A 20,409-nucleotide genomic window follows, 5' to 3' on the forward strand; every position below is an offset into this window, starting at 1 on the left:
CACAAAGGAAACACAGGATGCGCAAATTTGGAGTAACCACCCCATTCGGTGGTAAAGCATTCCAAGCTGGTATTGGTCTGATCAGCCACAGTTGGGCACACTGAAACTTCACTTTATCATGGTGATGTCATTTTGGTCCTCTTTGAGTACGAAAGACAATAACCAAGCAACCAGTAAAATATCTGACAAAGTCTCTTGTTTTCTTGTTGTGGATTCAATGTGGAAATGTGAGCCAAATGACAGCACATTTAAGAGCCTGCTTAATTGGTTGAATGGGCCTAGGGGTGGGGAACCTGTGGCTTCAACATGTAGCCCTCTAGGTCCTCAAGTGTGGCCCCATGTGGCTTCAAGGCCACAGTCGTGTCCGTCCCCCCCCCCCCCCCCCCCCAGTGACTCACAGAGTAGGCATTAATTGCTCGTTCTTGGCTTGGAAGGAGGCCTGTTGTCCAGAATCTCGGGAATCTTTTTGCTGTTGTGCGTTTTAATCAGTGACTTAAAGGAATAGACGGCATTTGTAGATGATGCAGAGCTGGAGGTGATGGCTAGCATATTAAATGACAAAAATTAGGATCCAAAAAGATCTCAACAGGCTAAAATGTTGGGTTGAATCTAATAAGAAGAAATTTAATGCAAATAAATGTAAGGTCTTACATTTGGGTTGAAATTAGCTCTTTATAAGCACAAGGTAGGGGATGCATAGCTAGGCTGCAAAATAGTTATCCAGATGTGGAATGGGTTATTTCAGAAATCTTCCAGCAAAGGCTGGATGACTTCTTGCTGAATATCTTATAGAGGGATTCTTTTTTAGCTGTGGGTTAGACTAGATAGCCCCAGAGGTCCCTCATATCCCTCTGAACCCCTGTGATTCTGTGACCAGAAAACAGTGTCACAGGTGGAAGGGACCTTGGAGCATAGAACGTCGGTACATAAGAATAGGGAATTTTTGAGCTAGGTGAGAACCTCACTACCTTCTTCCCAAGGCTATTGTGATGACCAGATAAAATGTGCTTTGTAGCCCTATGGTGTGATTCCTGTGGTTATGTTTTCTCCACTGAACCCCTCTTCTCCTCCCCCAGTTCCCATAGCCTTTCTCTTTCGACCAAGGGCCCACACCTGTCAGGCTCCTGCGGAGAGTGGCATTGGCCTCCTCCTTAGTGAATGAGTCACCCAGACGAAACGATTTGCCTGATGTGATGGAGCTGGGAATTTCTGTCAGGTTGGCTCACTCTTGTTCTTTTTTTTCCTTTCTCCAATAGAGACACTTGACTTCGTTTCCCTATCGCTGCACCTTAGCTGACTTCCAGATAGAGAAGAAGATAGGCCGCGGGCAGTTCAGTGAAGTTTACAAAGCAACTTGTCTCTTGGACAGGAAAACTGTTGCTCTGAAGAAAGTCCAGGTAAACATTTTTAGGGTGGATGCTTCTTTCTCCTCCTCCTACCCACTGTCTCCCCGTACTTCAGCCAAAAAAAAAAATGAATTTCCCTTTAATATTATTCTGTGCATATTTAAGAACCTTGCAACTTTGATTATGTATCAGCTTAGACAGTAGTGAGTGCCTGTCACTGAAACTGTAAAATCAGAGGCCTGATTACCACCTGTCAAAATGGGAGTTTCTGTATGGTCTTAGAGGTGGACAAGGTGATCTCTGAGGTCCAAATCTGAGATTCCATAATTCTAGAAATTGTCCTCTTCTTCCCCCGAATCCTTTCACTGCATTGTTATCAAGGACATTATTTAAGTTCTCATTTTGAGTTCAGTTTCCCTTCAAAACTGCCCCTTTGGTGTCTTCTTGCTCAGAGCTGTGCCACCATCAGAACTGAGGAAGAGCCTTGAGAATGCAGATTGATTACACAGAGAATATGGAATGTCACGTCTCATACTGTGTGAGCACCTAGAGGGTTAGATGTAATCATGAATGTGAGAAAACAAAACCTACTTTCCTAGAGCAGCTCCTTTCAGCCCAGCACTTCATCAGCAAAGGAAGTTGTGGGATTGTGGGATAGAATGACAAATTCTATCTGAAAGGACCTTTAGAATGTAAGAGCTGAAGGGAACCTTGGAACATAATATGTTACCTAGAGCATAAGAGCTGGGAAAGCTTAGAACATAGAACATTAGCTTAAAGAGCCCATCAAGTTTGAAGCAGAAGGAATGTTGGGCATCTAGGTGGTGCCATAGTGCACAGAATGCCAACCCCTGAGTCAGGAAGATTCATTTTCCTGAGTTCAAAGTTCAAATCTGACCTCAGACACTTAGTAGCTGTGTGACCCTGGGCAAGTCACTCCACCCTGTTTGTTTCAGTTTCCTCATCTGTGAAATGAATTGGTGGAGGAAATGGCAAACCAGTCCAGTGTCTCTGTAGAGAAAACCTCACATGGGGTTACGGAAGGTCAGACACAACTGAAAGCAACAAAACAACAAAAGGAGTGTTAGGGCTAGAATGTTTGCTGCAGAAGGAATGTTAGAACAGTTTTAGTTTAAAATTTTTTTGCTTTTTAATAAACCACAGGTCAAAGAATAAATGTAAGTGAAACAGAGCCACAGTAAATAGCGTCCTAAACAGGGAGTCAGGAAGACCTGAGTTAAATTCAGCCTCAGACACTTACTAGCTGTGTAATCCTGTGTCCGTTTCCTCATCTGTGAAATGGGGATAGCAGTGCCGTCTACTTCCCAGGATTGTGGTGAGGATGAAATGAGATACTTATAAAGTACTTTGCATACCTTCAAATACTATAGAAATGCTAGCTCTCATCATCATTAATATTAATAAAATAATTTTCCATCATACTCCCCTTTAGAAAATGAAAATACTTTTCTGTGCATTTCACAAACATATATTTATATATATATGTATATATATATATATATATATATGAGTCATGAGTGAAAAACAAACTCACTGCACATATGGCATGTTTAAGCATCATTTTGTTCAACTAAATCTCCCTTTAATCCTTCAGCAGAGCTTTGACAATCCCCTGATTTGCTCATACAGAGTTATGGAATGAATATTAATGCTTATTACTCTGGTAATTAAAAGCTCACCTAGAAACATATGACAGAGTTGAAAGACCACTGCATTGGGAGTTGAGGGACAAGTCACTTCCCCTTCATTGGTGGTGTCCTTTAGGAAAAGGGTGTTTGAGTAGAGAGACAATCAGTAAGGGTACCCCAGGGCTCTACCATGCTGTGCGTTAACGTTCAGTAGTCCGAGACCTCTTCCCCCTCTAAACATCCTGTGGTCTTACATTCTGTGTTCTGAGATTCCTTCCAGATCTAAAATTCTGTGAACTAAATCCGGGGAAGAAACAGCCATTTTGAAGTAATTGGGCAAAAGAAAACATAGTCTGGCATTTTTTAAATGACACAGGATGGATGACTTTGGTGTTTTAGTTATAAATTTGATGACAGATTTATCAATACCTACATATAAGGGGCAGCTGGGTGGTTCAGTGGATATAGTGCCAGTCCTGGAGTCAGGAAGACTCATCTTTCTGAGTTCAAATCTGGCTTCAGACACTAGCTGTATGACCCTGGACAAGTCACTTAACCTTGTTTGCCTCAGTTTCCTCATCTGTAAAATGAACTGGAGAAGAAAATGGCAAAACACTTCTGTATCTTTGCCAAGAAAACTCCAAATGGTGTCATGGAGAGTCAAACACAACTGAAAATGACTAAATTGAACTGACTGACATATAGTGTCTGGTCTCCCTGTCATTCTTGAGTATGATGAAATAGATTTTAAGGACTGAGTTGAAAGAATTCTGAACTTTCGTTGTTAGCTATATATAGCACAGATAACTTTGGAAAACAATTCTTGAAGGGCAGCCCAGGGTGGTTGAAATAGCCCTGGACTTGTGGTCAGAATAGCTGGGTTTGAGCCATGGCCACTTAAAAGTCATTTATAAGCCAAAGTCATTTATAAGCCATGTGAACTTGGGCAGGTCCTTGGTTATGCAGTATACTCTATTATACTTTACACTTTGTAAATGTAAGCTCCTACTGCTGTTATTAATACGAGAAAAAAACAGTGACCTGTAAATCAAAAGATTCATTTATTTCTCATGCATTTATTAAGTACCTCCTATGACAAATCTGAGTCACAGGTTCATCTCAGTTTGTTGTTCAGCCACTTCTGACTCTTTATGACCCCATTAGGGATTTTCTTAGCAAGAAAACTGGAGTGGTTTGCCCTTTTTACTCCAATGGATTATGGCAAACAGACATTAAATGATTTGCCCAAAGTCATATAGCTAGTAAGTGTCTGAAGCTGGATTTGAACCCAGGTCTTCCTGACTCCAAGCCCAGCCCTCTATCCACTGAGCCATCTAACTGCCCTCACCTTAGTTTACTAATCTGTAAACCAGAAATAATATTCCCATCACTACCTGCCTCACAGGGATGGAAGGATAGGGATAGGTACTAGACTTTCAATTTCATTGGCATAGGTACCTCCCAAATGAGAAAATTCTCAGTCAGTACCAGTTGCTACCTTCTCTGCAATTTATAATCTTGAAGAGTTGGCTAGAACAATGACTTGCCTGAAAATATGTCAGAGACAGAACTTAAACCCAGGTCTTCCCAGCTTTGAAGCTCCCATTCAGTACCGCACATTGCCTCTCTCGGGATGAAAGGGCTTTGTAAACTCTGAAGTGCTAGCTACCTGTGATCTTTTCTATCTGTCGTTACTCTCTCTGGTTTCTAAAATAGGTATTTTGTGTGTCTTTTAAAGATATTTGAAATGATGGACGCCAAAGCCAGACAAGACTGCATTAAAGAGATTGACCTCTTAAAGGTAAGACTTTTTATGCAAAGTGTTGGGATATTCTAATTTATCCCTGGGAATGTCCCTGAGCCTGTGTTCCTCCCGTATGAGCCTGTGTCTGACATATTTGAGCTGACATTTATAATAGTACTCTCTGAGTACAAAGCACATCCACATCCATGAATTAGCACATTTTATCCTCACAGTGGCCCTGTGTGGTATGTAATACAAATATTATCATCCCCATTTTATCAGTGGAAGAAACTTTTACTCAGAGAAAGAAACTCATGTAGGGTCTCTTAGTTGTAAAAATGACAATCCTGTCAACTAGGGAAGCAGGAAAATGGTGCTGGTGGTAGCTGACTGGACTTTAGTGGAAAAAAAAATCAGTGATAGTGCAAAGCTCACATTTCAGAGGATTGTAGACCTGGAGCCTTGTAGTCCACCCCCTTCTGCCAGTGCCCCCCTCCTTCCTCCCCCACACCCATTTTACAAAAAGGGAAACTGAAGCCCAGGGAAGTTAAGTGCTTATCTAAAGTTAAATAGCATCACAGGTGGGATTTGAATCTAATCCTCTGACTCAGGGCCAGACATTTTTCTACTAAGGTCTGCTGACTCCTTTTATGGAGTTTTGTAGCAACCCTTGAATAAGTAGTGTAAAGAATGAAACTCAGACAGTGAAGTGACTTGCGTAGGGTCACATCATAAAAGTTGTTGCAGAGAAGTGCCAGAAAAGTCAGGTTTGGGCTCAGTACCTGGGAAAATAAACAACCCACTCCTTAATAACCAAAGCTATCCAGAAGTGGGATGAGGTGCTTTGTTAGTCAGCGAGCTCCTGGTCTTTAAACTGAAGCAGAATGATGCTTTGTCTGGCTGGTTGTAGTTGGGACTCATGCTTAGACAGGGTTTAGACTACATGCCCTTTGTGGTTCCTTCCTGCTCAGAGGTTCATGATTTTAAAAATTCTTTGACTCTTTCTGTGACTCTATTATGGTTTAGGTATCATATAATCTACATTGTGGGGGCAGAAAGAATCCCTCATTCCTTTATTTATCTGTAGTGCAGTTACTGATTTGAGGATCCCAATCTCAAATTTCTTGGCTCTAGAACTGAAAAGGACTTTAGAAACCATCTGATCTAACTCCATTTTACAGATGGAAAAACTGAAACTCGGAGAGATTGGGCAACTTACCCGAGGTCTCACAACTAGTAATTAGCAGAATTTAGAATTCAAACCCAAATCCTCTGACTCTGTATCCACTCTTCATTCTACTACCCTGTGCTAACTATTTTGGGCTCTTCCCCAGTTAGAAACAAAAAATCACAATGTCAGTGTAAAACCAAACCATCACTAGTCCTGGTCTAGTCTCCATCCTTGCCTTATACATATGGATTTATTTTCTTTCCCCTCTTGGGTCCTGCATGCAATGTGACAGGTGCTCTGGCTCTGAAATACTGTTTCCCAGAGAACATCAAAAATACATGTTTGGCTCTGCTTAGGCCTGAGGGCAGAGTTTGGCTGCTCTTGGCTCTGAGCAGGGCTTTAGATGTGTGATTGAGGCACTCTCTCCTCATCTTATTTATTTATTTTCCATTGTGGCTGAACACAGATATCTGCATATTCTGTAGGATTTTGTTTTGTTTTATTTTGTGGTTTTTTGCTTTGTTATTCTCCCCTTCCCCCCAACCTTTTCCCATCTTTCACTTCCATGAGGAGTTGAATCTTGCTAATAGGCCAGAAATTTGGCAAAGCTGGCCTAGATAACCTGAGGCCAGGAGGGTCAGAAGAAACAATGCCACAAAGAGGAAAGCAGGGAAAGGACCTGGCCTCGTGGGTTCTACATGACACCCCTCCATGCCTCCAAATTTTGTTCTGGTCCTGGTCCTACTTCCTCCTCCATAAATGGGTGGTAATGGTAATTAGACTGTATGATCTCTGAGGTCTCTTTCCAGTCTAACACTCAGTGCTTCTCCATCATACTTTCCAAGATAGTGATAATAGTTTACCTTTGTATAGCATTCTTAGAGTTTTATTACTCTACTTTTAGCATTGAATTGAGGGCTTTCCTCACAACCACCCTTTGTGGTTGAATAAGGTAGTGCAGTTATTATGATCTCCATTTTACAGAAGAGGAAACTGAGACCTAGAGAGGCTGTGACTTGCTCAGAGTCACACAGCTAGGAAATGTTAGTCCTGGAAGTTGAACCCAGGTCTTCTGATTCTGAGAACACTATGCTCTCTGTTGTTTTGCACACCCTAGCTCTTGGTGACAGCCCTGTGTTAAAGGAATCACAAGATCATGTATGTGGAGCTGGAAGGATCTCAACTGCAATTTAGCCCAATCCCTTCATTTTACACATAAAGGAACTGGTGACTAAAGAGATTAAGTTACTTGCTTGGTCACAGAGATAGCAAATGGTAGATCCAAGATTTGAACCAGTCTCTCTGATTCCAATATCCTTTTAACTGTATCATGCTGGAAATGATTCAGGATATTTCTAAAATCCTTGTGCTCATTATTATTCATATTGAGGTAAATAAAATGGTGCTCAGTGCTCACATTTCTTTGCTTCATTATTGTTTACAAAACCTATAAAATTATAAGCAAACCTATAAGATTGGGAGGGCAAGGATTATTTTTCCCATTTTATAGATGAGGAAACTGAGGTTCAGAGAGAGTCAGTGATTTGGTTGGGGCCATACAGCTAGCAGGAGACAGAACTTGAACCCAGATCTTAGGAATTTGAGTTCCATGTTCTTTCCATTGCTTTCTCCAAGCAGCCACAGCTCAGCCTAGGCTAAGAAGCTAGTTGGGTAAATCAGATTGTATTGCCAATTCACAGGGGATATCTTTGTTAATGCTGCCTATAGGGCATTTCTTTCAAATGTATATTGGTCTTTCTGTGAATGACACAACAAAATATGACAGATCTTCCTGGCGATGGAGAGAATTGGGCTGCTGAGGAGCTGAGCCAATCACAAAGAACGTAGGGAAGTTCTCAGTGTCAACTTGGGAAGCCCCTTTTCGTTGTGCTGGTCAGCATTTCCGATAACTGGATGCAGGTGTGAGCCTGGCCCCAGAGGAGCCGCAGGGCAGAGTTGTTCAAGGTCTTGTTGGGAGACAAGGGAGGAGTTGCAGGGACCAGTTTCCATAGTTCTGTCAGCGTCAGCAGTAGGCTCTCGCTTTCCTTGCTGCCGGGAAGCTAATAACTTGTCAAATCAATACCTGCGACTCATCTCTCTCCTTAATTGATAGCTCCCATGCTGGTGGTAGTTACAGCGATGTCTAAATAACCCAAGGACATTGAGGGAATGTGTGGGGATGGTCCCAGACCAAAGAAATGTCATGCCAAAGAAAGGACTTTTTTTATAAGAGGAGCATCCTCTTTCACACAATAGATATTTTCCTGAAAAGTTTTTTGTAAATTGAATTCTATCTTCCTACTGATGTAGATTATTATTCCTGAGATTCATTACGTTAATTTCTGATGTCTTAGAATCTTAGAACATAGCATGTTAGAGCTGGAAGATCAATGGATGTTAGAAGTTAGAATACAAAGTGTCAGAACTGGAAGAGGCTTTAGAGATTATGTCGTCTAACCCCTTCAGTTTACAAATTAGGAAACTGAAGCAGCTGGAGTGGAGTGGAAAAAGTCCTGGATTTGGAGTCAGAAGAATTGGGGCCTAGAAAGATGAAACATCTCATACAAAGTCAGTTCAGTTTGACACATTTTGATTCCATTCAAATTCACTGCAGTTGGACAGACATTTTATGAAGTGATTGGAAGAGATGAAAAGTTTTAGAATGAAATGGTACCTGCCTTCATGGAACTTACAATCTCACGGAGAGAAAAGAACACATAAGTAGATCCTGGTTAAGCCAACTATAGACAGAAACAGAATGGATGGGAAGAAGATTGTTGTCCTGTAAGTTTAGTCACTGCCATTAATTAGCTTTCTTCCTTGGTCAGATTTGGCACTCTTTGGGGTCTTTGGTTCCTTATCTGTCAAATGAGTGAGCTAGTGGTCTATCTAAAATCCTTTTCAGATGTAAATTTCTCTGGTCCTCATAATGGTGTGGTGTGGTGGGGAGAGGGAAGAGTGGGTAGGAACAGACTGGTGAAAGATTGCTACCAAGGGAGTAGGGAGTATGGAGGCTCAGGTTCCTAAATGTTGCCAAGAGTATGGGGAGATAAGTTACTGACAAGGTTTTTTTCTTCCTCAAACTCTTATGTTTCTCTCCATATACTTGTCCCCCAGTCTTTGGCCTTTCTTGTCAAAGAGTTAACTTGATATATTTGGGGGAAAAAAGCACTGGATTTATATTGGAAGACTTAGACTAAGTAATGGAGGGCAAAGAAATAGAATCAGAACAGTAATATATATAGAGAGAGATATATACATATGCACATATAAATATATACACATGCATATACATATATACAATATACATCCACATATACATATAAAAATGTATGTGTATATGTATCTATCTTTCACAGTGTCATAAAAGCAATAACAATAACATAGCCACAACAAAATTTAAAAGACACAAAATTTAAAATACAAAAAAGAAAAAGTTCAGAAGTGGATGGGGGACAGGATGTTTTTGCTTATTAGCTTATTAAAGTTACTGTATATATTTTTGACAGACTATAAATACTGGAGCTTTTAAAGCTTTATGCATGATAATTTTTGTTTATATTTGTGTTGGGATGTTTATGTTGATAGGTGCTAAGTTGAGAATAAATAAAATTTACCTCAAAAAATTAGGTTGGGGCTTGAGACCTAGCTCTTCAGCTAATTCATTCTGTGACTTCAGTCAAACAGTAAGCTTTTATTAAGTACTTACTATGTGCCAAGCTCTGTTCTGAGTTCTAGGGATATAAAGAAAAAGCAAAAATATTCCCTCCCCTCAAGGAGCTTACTTTTTAATGAAAGAATCAACATATACCTTGTATGGGCATACACACAGAGCAGATACAAGATAACCCTTCGAAGGGGAGACATTAGTAGCTGGGGTGATCAAGAAAGGCCTCTTGCAGAAGGTAATACTTGAGCTGAGTCTTGAAGGAAGTGAGGGATTCTAAGAATAGGAGGTGAGAAGGAAGAGCATTCTAACATGGAGGACATCAGGTACAAAAGCTCACCGCTCAGAGATGGAGGGTTATGTGTGAGAAGCAGCTAGACTGCTGGGTTTATGTGAGAGAGAGGCAGGCCATGAAGCTATTTAAATGGCCAACAGGAATTTATATCTGATCCTAGAGATGATGAGGAGACACTGGGATTTATTGAATGGGGGTGACGTGGTCAGACTTTGGCAGCTGTATGAAGGATAGATTGGAATGCAGAGAGACTTGAGGCGGGGAGAACAACAGGAGGCTAGCGCTATAGGCCAAGCATGACGTGATAAAGTGAAGCTGAACTAAGATGGTGGTATTTGGGTAGAGAAGAGGGAGCAAGTTGCCAGAGGTGTTATGGAAGTAGAAATAGCATGATCTGGCAACTGATTGTATCTGTGAGGTGTGTGAGGATGAGGACCCAGGGCTGTTACTAAGAAAGGGAACTCGGGTAAGTGTGAGTGCCATACTCTTAACTGTAATCGCAAACTCAAAAAGAAGGATGGGGTTGAGGGAAAAGACATTGAATTCAGTTTTGGATGTGTGGAGTGTGAGAACACTAACAACTCAGGCAATGAGCAGGAAAGGCCGAGCCTTGAAGGAAGCTGAAGATTTGAGAGACAGGAGTGAGGAGGGGATGCATTCCGAACCTTGGGAACATTCTGCAAAATCATTCAGGCAGAAGATGGAATGCCAAATTCAAGGCCTTCTTGGCTAGAACACAACAGTACAACCACCATGTGTGAAATAAGACTGGAAAGGTACTCTGGGGTCAGATTTTGAAGGCTTTTGGGTGCCACGCTGCACAGGCAGCAAGGAGGCACTGAAAATTCTTGAGCAGGAGAAATACATGGTCAGATCTGTGCCATAAAAAGATAATTCTAGGTACTGTAGGGAGAATGAATTGGAGAGGGGAGATCAGTTAGCAAGTGATGATGGTAGTTCAGGTAATGGGTGAGGGCCTGAACTAGGGTTAAAAAGATGTCTGAACATTTTCCTGTTTTTCATTTTTTTCTTTGCAGCAACTGAACCACCCAAATATCATTAAATATTTGGACTCTTTCATTGAAGAGAATGAACTGAACATTGTTCTGGAGCTGGCTGATGCAGGTGATCTCTCTCAGATGATCAAGGTAAGCTGCCTTCATGCTGAAGCAAGATCAAGACAAATAGCTATAGTCATCTATAGTTATAATAGTTGCATGTAATGTCAGGGTGCACCATGGTAGAGCTTCAGGGGAGGAAGTTTCCCATAGTATGAGCTGAGGCTTCATGATTCAGGTAGCATAAAAGAACAAAAATCTAGGGTGGTTTTGCTAAAACAAACAAACAAACAGAAAATACCAGGGGTCATATCCCAGGGAAATGGAGTACTTATCACAAGGGCAGGAAGCTAAAGGGGCCAGATTGGAAGCAATTATGAGTCAGTAGCGAAGAGTCAGAAGTGGAGTTGCAAACAAAATCTAGTTCAGGGTTCTTCACGTTTCCCTGCCAGCTTTAGCCCACATTGACTTTCAGAGCTCCTGACCATGCTACTATTTTGTTTTCATCTTCAGTTATCCAGCCTTGCTTTTTTGTTCTATATATGACTTTTTTTTAAAAAAAATCTACTCTTTTGTGGGTGAGTTCACTGGTCCCCCATTTCTGTCTCTAGACAACTAACTTACTTTTAATTTCTTCCTAATCAGAATCTTTTGTATCTATGTTATCAAAACATCCTTCTTAAGAAGTTCTCCACCCTCTTTGGCCATGTTCTTCTGAAGAATTTAAGGCCATGGGATTCCACCTTGTCCTTTCTCTGAATGCTTTGAAATGTCTATTTCCAAATCCAGAGCATACAACCAGACATACTTGACTTTCCTCTCTTTCTCTGTCATAAAGTGGAGTGGTTATTCTTCCTTCAAAAATTCCCAGAATTCCTACTTCAACAACAGGTCCTTCTTGTTGACCAGCATCAAATCAGGCAGAAATTTTGGATCCTGTCATAGTACGGAAGATCCAAGTAGAATAATGGGGCCAGGACTAGTCCTGACTTTCCCAGAGACAATGCCTTTTTCTTTTTGCTGAGGGTGTGAGGCACTGACCCAGTGGAAACCATATAAAACCATCTTTCAGCCACATGACTGTTTTTATTCCTCTGAGTTTGAGCCTGCCCTGCCTTCTGTCTTCCCTTGACCAGCTTCAGCTGAACCTTCATCTGTGGGTAGGGAGGAAAACAGCTGTTGCTGTATAGTAGGAATTGGGAGTCTTGGCTGAGATGTTTGAAGAGTGCCTTACTGTCTCCCAAGTGCCTGTTTCCTGGAACCTCACTAACTTCATAAATGTCTGGGCATGAGCTCTTTAGATTAAAGAGGCTAATTGTCTTCTCCATCACTCTGTTAAAGTACTCCTTTGTCCTTAGCAGAGCTTGGTGGTTGCAGGGGAACATTTTTTGTTTTATAGCATAAAAGGCGTGGGTGCTCAGGGATACAGATGGTAGAAACTGTAAATGACCACACAAGTGGCCCAGCTGTGGCCATGCCCCTGGGTTAACTGCCTCCCCAAACTGGAAGCATTTTGGCTGACACTATATAAACCAAACACAGAGGCTTTTTCAGTGTTTGTGAACTGAACTTCACCATTCCCTGTAATTCATAGCAGATTGAAGATTCTCACATAAACCAGAGCAAGTGTTCTTAGCTTATTTTGAAAATTATTTTGATTATAGTGTTTCAGTATAAGTAGTTTCCTTTGTACTCCTATGTATTGTGTTTTATGCATTTAAAAAATTATTCTGAAAAGGGATTCATAGGATTCATCAGACTGCCATAGGAGTCTATGACATATCAAAAAGCTTAACCCTTGATATATAGAGAAAAGAGAAGTCTCAGAACAGAGTCCTAAGGAATAGGGGACAAGAAATAGCTGTTGATCAGTCAAAGGAGACTGAGAATTGACAGACAGACAGACAGGAGGAGAACCAAGAAGGTGCAATGTCACAAAAACTCAGAGAAAAAAGAGCATCCAAGAAGAGAAGGTGGTCAGTGGTGTCATGCTCCAGAGAGAACAAGAAAGATGAAAATTGAGGAAAAGGCCATCAGATCTGGAGATTAAAAGATCATTGAAAACTTTGAAGAGAGGAGTTTCAGTTGAGTTGATGAGGTTAGAAACAAATTTAAAGGGCCTGGAGTCAGGAAGACTCATTTTCCTGAATTCTCTGGCCAAGTCACTTAGCTGTATTTGCCTCAGTTTCCTCGTCTTTAAAATGAGATGGAGAAGAAAATGGCAGACCACTCCAGTGTCTTTGTCAAGAAAACTCCAGATGGGTTCACAAATGGGAACACACCTGAAAAATGACTGAATGACAACAACAAAAGGGTTGAGAAGTGAATGAGAGGAGAGGGAATGGAGGTAGCAAATATAGAGGCTTTTCTAGGAGTTTAACTATGAAAGATGAGAGATGTAGGATAATCATTCACATGGATGGTAGGGTCAAATGGGGACAAGGGAGACCTGGACTGATTTTAGGTAGTAATGAAGGAACCAAATACAAAGAAAGATATTGAGGATTGGACAAGAGAGGGATGATTGAAGGAAGTAACCTGTTAGAAAAGACTGAAAGGTGATAGTATCAGGGGTACAAGTAGGGGAGTTGGCCTCATTGAAATGAACCACCTTTTCATCAAAAACTAGAATGAAAGAGGAGAAAACAGGCAATGATGTCGGTTTGTGATGTAGAGTAGGTGAAAGCAGGGAGCTCAGGTTGAATGATTCTCTTTTCTCAGTAATATATGGGGTTTTGCTGAGAAGAAAGGGCAGAGGATGGTGGGGGAGGGTTAAGGAGAGAAAGAAAGGTTTAGAATAGCCACTGTGGGCAGTGTGATATGATAGAAAGTCAGTTAGTAAAGAATGAAGGGATAGCCTTGCTTCAATGAAGGCCCAGTTGAGACAAGATAATAGCTTTGTGGGAATCCAGTCAGCAGGGTTGGAGTCTTCCCCTAGCACCATTCAATAACCTGTGAGTAGAATCAGTGGCAGGGAATATTGGGGATGATCTAGGGCTGAGGTTGACAAGGTGTGATGAGCAGGGATAGGGAAAGGGGGCAAGGAATTTGAGAGCAGAGGATGATGTAACGTTGACCTGGTTAGCTGTAAGGCCAAGACTAAGAGGGGAAGCAAATGAAGCCAGAGTAGGGCTGATGGCATGGCAGAGCTCTGAGGGGTGGAATGACTGGAGGTCACAGTGAGAATGAAGAAGAATTTTCAGAGGAGTGAGAAATAGGAGAAGAAACAGAATGAAAGGAGGTTATGGTTGGAGGAATTTTAGAATCCCAAGTCATGGAAGTGGAACATTTATCTTCCTAGTGGTATGGATTTGGAGGGGAATGGTTGATGGGAGATGACTGTCTTTGCCTTGGGCTTTGAGTGGCTTCTCATGCTGGGGGCTCCATGACTTTGGGTAGATTATAATATCAGAATATAGTTTTTACTGAGGGCTGAGAAGCTCTTTGCTATAGAGAGACTTTGTATGACTTCCTCAGTACTTTAGACCCCAGGTGCTTTCTACAGCAGTTGCCACATTGGAAGAGTGGCTTCTAAATTATTATTGTCATTCTGGCCTGCTTATTTATATCAAGCAAAACAGGGAGATGCATGTTCATCACTTTCAGAAAGGGTTTCTCAACACAAACAGAGCCTAGATGGAAGAAGGGTTCTTATATATATAGTGAGATTTTTCAAATCAGTTTTGTCAAGATCAAATAGAAATGGATCCCTGCAGGCTTCATATTGACTTAGAAAACTTTAAATTAACGTTATCTCTGTGGTACTGTATTGTGTTTATTTTGTTAAATATTTCTCAATTACATTTTTATCTAATTCCCCCACACTCGGAGTTTTTGTAGGCCTGTGAGCATCTGGTCTAGACGCTTCTGATTTGCTGATAATACTATGCTGATTATGTCAAACCCAGAACATTGTAAGGACTCCTCAGTAAGATCACATATTATACAAAAGAGATCAACCTGATAATGCATACAAAGTGAGCTAGATGGATGATGAATGCTGGTTGTCCAGATCATATGCTGCTGGATAGAAGTGCATTGAGTTAGTACATCAGTACACATATCTGTGATCTGGAGTAGACACTGAGGATGGACAGTGAGTTGACCCCCAAATTGATTATGAGGAAGGAGAACTTGCTGGATTGTATTTGAGGAGTTGTGTAATGCTTTTAATGATCGCACAATTTCCCCTGGTGCCAAGATCTATTTTTTTAAAATAAATTTTGATATGCTTTTATTTTGTATCATATTTCCAAATGGATCCATCTTCCCCTCAAAGAAGGCTGTTATGGCAAAAGAATAAAGAAGAGAAAATAAACACAATTTAGCAAAACTAATCAACATATTGATAAATACGATTTTCAGTTACCTTCAGTATTCCACACCTTAGTTTTCTACTCTATCCTCTTTCCAAAAAAACAGGGAGAGGTACCTACTAATCCTTTTCTTTTGGGCAAAACTTGATCATTACAGTTTCACACCATTCAGTATTGAATGTTTTGTTATTCTTTTCATGTACATAGCTTTAATCACTGTTTATGGTATTTCCCTGCTTCTGCTTACTTTGCTTTGCATCAGTTCATGTAAGTCTTCTGTGCCTTTCTGTAGTCATCATATTTATCATGTCTTATAGCAGACTAATGTTCCATTACACTCACATATCAGAACTTGTTTAGATATTCCATAGTCAAAGTCCACACAAAGATTTTTCCCCAGTTGACCACTTCTCTTCTTATCCTAGCTGGGTTAATTTTATTCATACAAATGCTTTTCAATTTCATGTAATTTAAATGATCTATTTTATCTTTTGCAATGGCTCCTATCCTTTTTTTTTGGTTAAGAACTCACCCTAAATATTGCATCTGTTTTTCTTCTCAGTTTTTAAGAGTATTTTCTTTAATATTCTTTAATATTCAGGTCATTTAAACCTTTCAAATTTATATTTGTATATAACAGAAGGTGTTGATCTAAATCTAATTTCTGTCAAAAAAATCTCTTCCAGTTTTCCTCAGAATGTTTTATAAATGTAGGGTTCTTCTCCAAGTAATTTATGTTAGCCTGTTCTAATAGTCAGCTTATCGTATATATATCTTTGTTTTTTAACAAATGTTGTCCTGGCAATGCTGTATGGTTGCAAATTTTGTAAAACCTTAATTTCTGAGGAATCAAAGTTGCAGGTGACTCAAAGGGAAACAGAGAGGCATATCCCTTCTGATAGGGCATTTCTTCCTCTCTGCCTCTGCACTGGTCGTCCCCCTGCCTAGAATATCCCCTTTCTTACCCTAACCTCTTAGAAACCCTACTTTGCTTCAAGGCCCAGCTTCAGTGCCACATTCCTACAGCACATAAAACCTCCCCTGATTTTTCCCTAGCTACTTCCCAGTAACTTCTCCCCTTCCAAATGACCTTGTGTCTATCATCTATTATAAGGGGATCCCCAAAATCTTGGTGCACTTTTAAGATATCAAAACTGTGTCTTTAATTTTCCTGTATCTCCAGTGATAACCCCTGGACCATAAATCACTTAAGGGATATTATCAAAGAAATGTATGATTGGAAAAGGAAGTAGGCTGGTCACGTGGATAGAGCAAGGTATAAATAAGAGGATAACCCAAGTATTCTATTGGTGTTTACAAGATATGAAAATAAAATCCTAGGGCAGAAGTGTCCAGCAGGTAAGCTGCATGCGGTTCACAGTGCTCCCATGTGCAACTCGAACCAAGTTAAAGTATAGTTCCTGTCAGATTTTAATGTGTTGTTGTACTAATAAAAAAAGGAAATATATAAACATATGCTTTCTAAGTCAATATGTGACTTGCAGGGATCCTTATATATAGTTCAGTGGTCCCTCTTCCCATTTGAGTTTGACTTCATGGCCCTTAAAGAGAGTCTCTAGGATGTTAGGTGGATCCTCTGTAGCAGATCTGTGGAAGAACATGGACAGGAATCCCAGGGGATGAGAAGGTATTTTGGAGTCGTAGTCTGGTCTGATAGAGGGCATACCTACAGCCATTGGGAGCTGCTAATGGATTGGCAACATTCAGGCTGTGGTAGCCTCTTCCTCTTCCCTGTGTGAGGGCTGGGAAGTTGACCTTGGACATGGTACCCAAGGGCAGAATAAATTGAAACAATATCAGAACTGGAAAGGGCCTTAGAGAATAGAATGTTAAAACAAAGTATGTTCACATTGGAAGGGATTTCATAATATATAATATTACAATAGAATCAGAGAATGTAAGAGCTTGAAAGGACCTTGGAACAGAATGTTAGAACAGAGACCATAGAATGTTAGAGTTGGAAGGGATGTGAGAACATAAAATATAAGCATTTAGAAAACACATAAAACATAGAATGTTAGACCTGATTTAGCCCCATGAGGAAACTGAGACCCAGGGAGAAGTGACATGCTCAAGGGTATACAGCCAGTTAGTGGAAGAGCTGGGACTGGGACCCTGGGTTCTCAGCTGCACTAGGCTTCCTCTTTTTAAAGACTGATAAAGGAACAAAGACGAGAAAAGTGAGGTGGGGAGGAAGATGATATTTCTCTTCTGTAATCACTTCTGTGTGTGTGGACCTCCTCCCCTCTATCTCCTTCCTTCCCGTTGGGGCCCTAGTAGGATTATGAATGAACAGAAGTCTTTGCCCAGGGTTTCCTGGTCTCCATCGTCGCAGTCAGCTGGTGCTGGGCCTCACTCTAGGTTAGTTCTGCAATCCCAGCTACACTGCTCTCCATCAGACTCAAGAAACATTTTTTTTAAGTTTACTGACTTTCTTCCCCACAGGGACCAGGGCTTGTGAAAATGTTCACTGCTTTGCTCTTCTGTTATTTTGCTCGGAGGAATACTTGTATTGCAGAAAAGCAGCTTTAGTTGAACCATCATCACCTGCTTCTATATTTTCGTTGACATATTAATGCATTCTCAGAGATGTTAATCTTCAGACGCATCCCCGGTGAGAACAGATGTGGTATATCATGTTTGTTCGCACTTGCAGCCCGCTCTCTGCATTTTACCTGTTTCCCTCCATCATTATTCAATGATTATTATAAATGAACACTTTCGAAAAGTTCACCTCCCTGCTTTGGTCATGTACTAAATCATCATCATGTCACAGCAGTTTGTCTTTCTCAGTGTGTGCCTGATCTTGCCTGTTGTACTCCAGAGCAAATCGTCCAGTCACTCACATTCCCTAGCAGGGACTAGGGCATATTTATCTTTGTTTCTTCCCCAGCACAGTGCTCCACACACCATACACACTTGGTCAATGTTTGTTCAATGAATGGTAGGATCCAGAATCCGAAGAGAACTCAGGACATAGGTGTTTAGAGCAGGGAGGAACCTTAGAACATTGAATGTTAAAATCTAGAAAATGCAGTGTCAGAGCAAGAAGAGACTGCAAAACAAAGATATTGGACACAGCATATGGCCCATGGTACACCCAGGTGCAGCCCAAACCAGATTAAAATGTGATGGGAAACACTTAAGATAAATAGAAGTACAATGGCACATTAATAGTAATACATTTTTAAACTGTCAGTATGGAGGCTGCAGGATCCTTATGTGTGTGGGTTAGTGGTCCCCCTCTTTCTCTTTGAGTGTAACATCACTGCTGTAGAACATGGAATGTTGGGCTATAGGCTGTCAGAGCTAGAAGATCACTATAGAACATCGAATATCAGTGCTAACACAGAAAGTGAGAACATACAATTGTAGTGTCCCGGTGTGTGGCTTAGAGGGAAAATCCCATGAATTAGGAATGTGCTTTATGTGAGATTTTTAGTCACAAAGTTTTTCCCTAATTAGCTAGCACATATGAACACCAGCAATAGGCCACAAGGGCCTAACCACCTGTCCACCTATATAATTGTGTAACCTGCCTGTCACCAGGTATGATGCTAGCAGGTTGGGAATCAGTTAGTAACTATAACTGTAAGAAATGTACGCAGCGTGTAGACATATGTATTTATGATCATGTTTCCCACTATTGGAAATTCTTTGACATAATTGGGATAAAAAAGAATAGTGGAGCTGGAAGGGATCTTAGAATATAGAATTTTACAACGGAAAAGTCAGCTTAGGGCTGTACAACCTAGCGTACTTCTCTCCTCTCACCCTCTTTACTCAACATTTCTTTTTGAGAAGGTTGAAGTTTCACTTAGGCACCTTTCATCACCCCTGCAGATGCTGTCTGTAGAGACAATTGCTTTTTCTCTTGCGTGCCTAGAATTATTAAAGTATGTAGTACTGGTGTACCTTACTGTCTACAGTAAGCATGCCCCTGAAAAATTACAAATTATATTTTGGTAAATTGAATTATTTCTCCTTCTCTCTTCATCCTTCTATTTTTTACCTTGCTTCATATTTTTCCTCCTGTACCCCTAAGCCCTAAGTAGTTTTCCATTCTTATTCTCAATCTTTCTTCTTCCCTTCCTATCTCAGAGGAAGAGATAGCTTTCCTTCTTTCAGAAGCTAAATAAACCATCTAAAGAGTCAGAGGATCTGGGTTCAAGTCCTCCTTCTGATGCTTATTACCTGTGTGTCCTTGGGTAGTCCCTTAACTTTCCTGACTCTCAAGTACCTCATCTGTAAAATAAGGGGTTTAAACTAAATCATCTTGGAGGCTCTCCTATCACCTCCTTCCCATAATTACCCTGACTCGTCTCTTCCTCTATAAGTATTGGGGTCCCCCCCACCTTGCCACAGTAGGATGTAGGATTTCTGTAAGGTCAGAGACTGCTTTTTACCTCCAAGAGCTGTCTTTTCTCTCATGGCTTTTAAACATGTTACAAATTAAAAATTACCTGACTCTCCACTTTAGCTCTTATTGTCATGCAGATTTCCCAAGTGAATGTGCTACACCTGTGGCCCCCCTTCTCCTTTCTCCTCACTCCCTCCTTAATCTCCTGCAGTGTCTGCTTTGAGACCAAAACTCTTCTCCACAAGGACACCAAAAACATCAGAATCACCAAGTCCAGTGAGCTTTATTGGTCCTCCTCTGTGGACCCCCTCCTATTTCTACATACTGTCTCCTTACTGTGACTTCTGTGACCCTGTCCTCCTTATAAAGTGCTTTGCAAACCTTAAAGCACTGTATTATTAATTATTTATGCCCTCTTTCCATTTCTCTGACTGCTCCTTCTGTCTCTTTTTCTTTTTTTTTTCTCACCCCCTAAATGTAAATATCCCCAGGTACGTTAGACTGCCTCAGCTCCAGTGCTCTACCACAGTAGGATGTGTGTTGCAATTGATTCATTCCTTTTCCCAAGAAAATTGTCTGTCTGCTACAGTTGCTTATAGTCTCGCTGTAGCATCATCTGGCCTGTGAAAGACTTGGCTGTGCCTTCAATGTCACATCGGAGCTAAGAACCTTGATATTAGCTACAGCTAGCTTCCTGTACTCAGCTCAGGGGATCAGTGAAGGGCTTATGTAGAACTTTGATGAGAACTGAGGCTTCTAAGAGACAGAGAGGAGGTCCCAGG

At 40.9% G+C, this 20,409-nt stretch overlaps 1 protein-coding gene across 3 annotated transcripts in view; it reads left to right on the plus strand.

The window, feature by feature from the left end:
• The window catches only part of NEK6 (NIMA related kinase 6), a 129,962-nt gene that overhangs the window by 63,178 nt on the left and 46,375 nt on the right, over positions 1 to 20,409 (plus strand). For all 3 annotated transcript variants that reach the window (XM_072631882.1, XM_072631880.1, XM_072631881.1), the window contains exons 3-5: positions 1,257 to 1,397; positions 4,734 to 4,796; positions 10,910 to 11,020. In XM_072631882.1, coding sequence (XP_072487983.1) covers positions 1,257 to 1,397; positions 4,734 to 4,796; positions 10,910 to 11,020 — 315 coding nt within the window. The remainder of the gene's footprint in view (positions 1 to 1,256; positions 1,398 to 4,733; positions 4,797 to 10,909; positions 11,021 to 20,409) is intronic.

This window comes from Notamacropus eugenii, chromosome 1, assembly GCF_028372415.1.
Source record: "Notamacropus eugenii isolate mMacEug1 chromosome 1, mMacEug1.pri_v2, whole genome shotgun sequence".
Lineage (NCBI taxonomy): Eukaryota > Metazoa > Chordata > Mammalia > Diprotodontia > Macropodidae > Notamacropus > Notamacropus eugenii.